This window comes from Palaemon carinicauda, chromosome 3 (genome assembly GCF_036898095.1).
Source record: "Palaemon carinicauda isolate YSFRI2023 chromosome 3, ASM3689809v2, whole genome shotgun sequence".
Taxonomy (NCBI): domain Eukaryota; kingdom Metazoa; phylum Arthropoda; class Malacostraca; order Decapoda; family Palaemonidae; genus Palaemon; species Palaemon carinicauda.
The window spans coordinates 182,746,269-182,748,768 of record NC_090727.1 but is presented as its reverse complement, the minus strand read 5'-3'; the positions used below and the strand labels follow the sequence as shown (position 1 = coordinate 182,748,768).

General features: G+C 42.3%; 1 protein-coding gene across 1 annotated transcript in view; it reads left to right on the top strand.

Annotated features, from left to right (window-relative positions):
- Positions 1–835: 835 nt before the first annotated feature.
- Positions 836–2,500, top strand: part of LOC137638133 (piggyBac transposable element-derived protein 3-like) — a 3,156-nt gene continuing 1,491 nt past the window's right edge. The window contains exons 1-3 of the mRNA XM_068370222.1: positions 836–854; positions 1,274–1,478; positions 2,153–2,500. The exon at positions 2,153–2,500 is cut by the window's right edge and continues 1,491 nt beyond it. Coding sequence (XP_068226323.1) covers positions 852–854; positions 1,274–1,478; positions 2,153–2,500 — 556 coding nt within the window. The 5' untranslated portion in view covers positions 836–851. The remainder of the gene's footprint in view (positions 855–1,273; positions 1,479–2,152) is intronic.

The following is a 2,500-nucleotide window of genomic DNA, read 5'->3' as shown; positions in this document are numbered from 1 at the left end:
AATATGACTTTCTAAAGTTAGGGACGGATGCGCTGAGCATTATCAGGGTGAAATGTATGACCAGGGAAGGGTGGGATGGGAGGGGGGTATCATTGTTTACAGTGACCGGGGGGGGGGGGGGGGATTCAAGGATGTATGTGAATACCAGGGAAAACATTTGCCGAAGTAGAAGAGGAAGGTAAGGGAGGGTATGTCAACATATATTATAAGGTTGAATGAATTATCCGGGAGCAATTTTCATCAACATTTTTTTTTATTTTTTTTTCATTTGAATCTTTTACATGAAAAATATATTTCCTGCGAAGATCATATTTATTTTGCATCCAATCAGCGGTAACCATAAAATTAAGCGAAGAGATGGATAGATAGAAATCCATATTGATGAGAGAGAGAGAGAGAGAGAGAGAGAGAGAGAGAGAGAGAAGAGAGAGAGAGAGAGAGATGGAGAGAGAGAGAGAGATTCTCTTTCATTTATATTTGCATAGGAGTTAGCAGTTAAAACTCATATATTCATAACTATGAAATACTATATAATATAGTTCTATCGTAGTTTTCATGAGATATATACTGCATTTAACCCTTTAAGGATCAAATAGCCCAAACGGGATCTTTAAAACAGCTACTTTTGGGTAGTCGTGGTGAACATGTTTATGCCTGTCTGAAATTGACGCTTTGGCAACTCATAGAGACACGCCTCTGCTCTTCGAATCAGCCAATCAGAAGCCGCCTGCCCTTTCTCGCCAAGTCTGTAGCTCCTTCCAAAGACACCTCACTTGTGCTCCAGCCGCAAAAGTGTCAAGACGCGTCGCAGTAACGTCCACGTTTCCCCCCCCCCCCCGACCTTCGTAATCATGGTAAGTACACAGTGACTGTAGGATAGTGAAGCCGAGTGATATGTTTACCTTTTGATGTGGGTTTCAATGGCTGTAGTGTTACTGACGTGTCATAGTGACTATCGGAAAAAGTATAGATCCCGCATGGGCTACCTCGGTCGAGTTTAGGCGGACCACGCTCATCCAATATGGGATCTATTGGACCGTAACGGTTCTACCGCGCACTAGGTTACGACGCACATCGTTTTTGCAATTTATTTTAGTGATTGTCTGAGACATTTGTGAATAGCTTTGACCATATTTGTAGAAATAATAGTGATGATTTAGATATGTTAGGCTCATGTGCATTCAAAATATTACCTTACAAGGGATTAAATTACTTTTTTGTTAGGCAGTTACATTTTTTTCATTACATGATTTTAATTTTTTTTTTTTTGCAGTTTCGTGGCCATACGTTTTATGGGCATCGCAACGCTGCATTGGAGACTCAGGAACGTACACCATGGGTTGCCCCTGACGATGCTGAAGGAAGTGATGTCGACGTGAGCCCTTTGGATGTCGACAGTGATGACGACGACCCTTCGTACGTTCCTGACGACGAAGGCCTTACTCTGGAGGATGCTTTTGACCCTCCCAATGCTAGAGGTTAGTATGAGAGAGAGAGAGAGAGAGAGAGAGAGAGAGAGAGAGAGAGAGAGAGAGAGAGAGAGAGAGAGATTTGTTTAAAAAAAAAATTTAAAAGCCTAGTTGTTACAATGGTTGCTCTTTAAATTTGTTTTCATTGTGTTGCTCTTTAAATTTTTGTAAACAATAAGTATTTTTTAAACTTATTTGTGTACTTGCATACTCACTGACATACACATGCACACACATGCATACTCACTGACATACACATGCACACACATTCATACTCACTGACATACACATGCACACACATGCATACTCACTGACATACACAAGCACACACATGCATACTCACTGACATACACAACCACACACATGCATACTCACTGACATACACATGCACACACATTCATACTCACTGACATACACATGCACACACATTCATACTCACTGACATACACATGCACACACATGCATACTCACTGACATACACATGCACACACATGCATACTCACTGACATACACAAGCACACACATGCATACTCACTGACATACACATGCACACACATTCATACTCACTGACATACACATGCACACACATGCATACTCACTGACATACACATGCACACACATGCATGCACACACACCAGCACACACGGTTCATTTACTGTTTCACTTATTTATTCTTGTTTCAGGTCGCAGGGTCAATGTTGTTGTCCCTCAGGAGATGCCTGTGGAAGAGGAAGGTGAAGGTGAGGTTAACCCTAAGAGGCCTCGTGTTGGTGAATGGAAGAAGGACGACATTGACATCCAACCCCTGCCCGACTTCATTCATCCACAGCCGGACTTCTTGAGGGAACCTTATGAGTATTTCTCTCAGTTCTTCACAGCTGAATTGAGGGATCACATCGTTTTCCAGTCCAACCTGTACTCAAGACAGAAGGATGTAGGCAGTAACTTCCACATATCAGAAGAGGATGTCATGGTTTTCCTTGGCCTCATCATATACATGGGCCTGGTTCCTCTCCCTAGCATCGTCGACT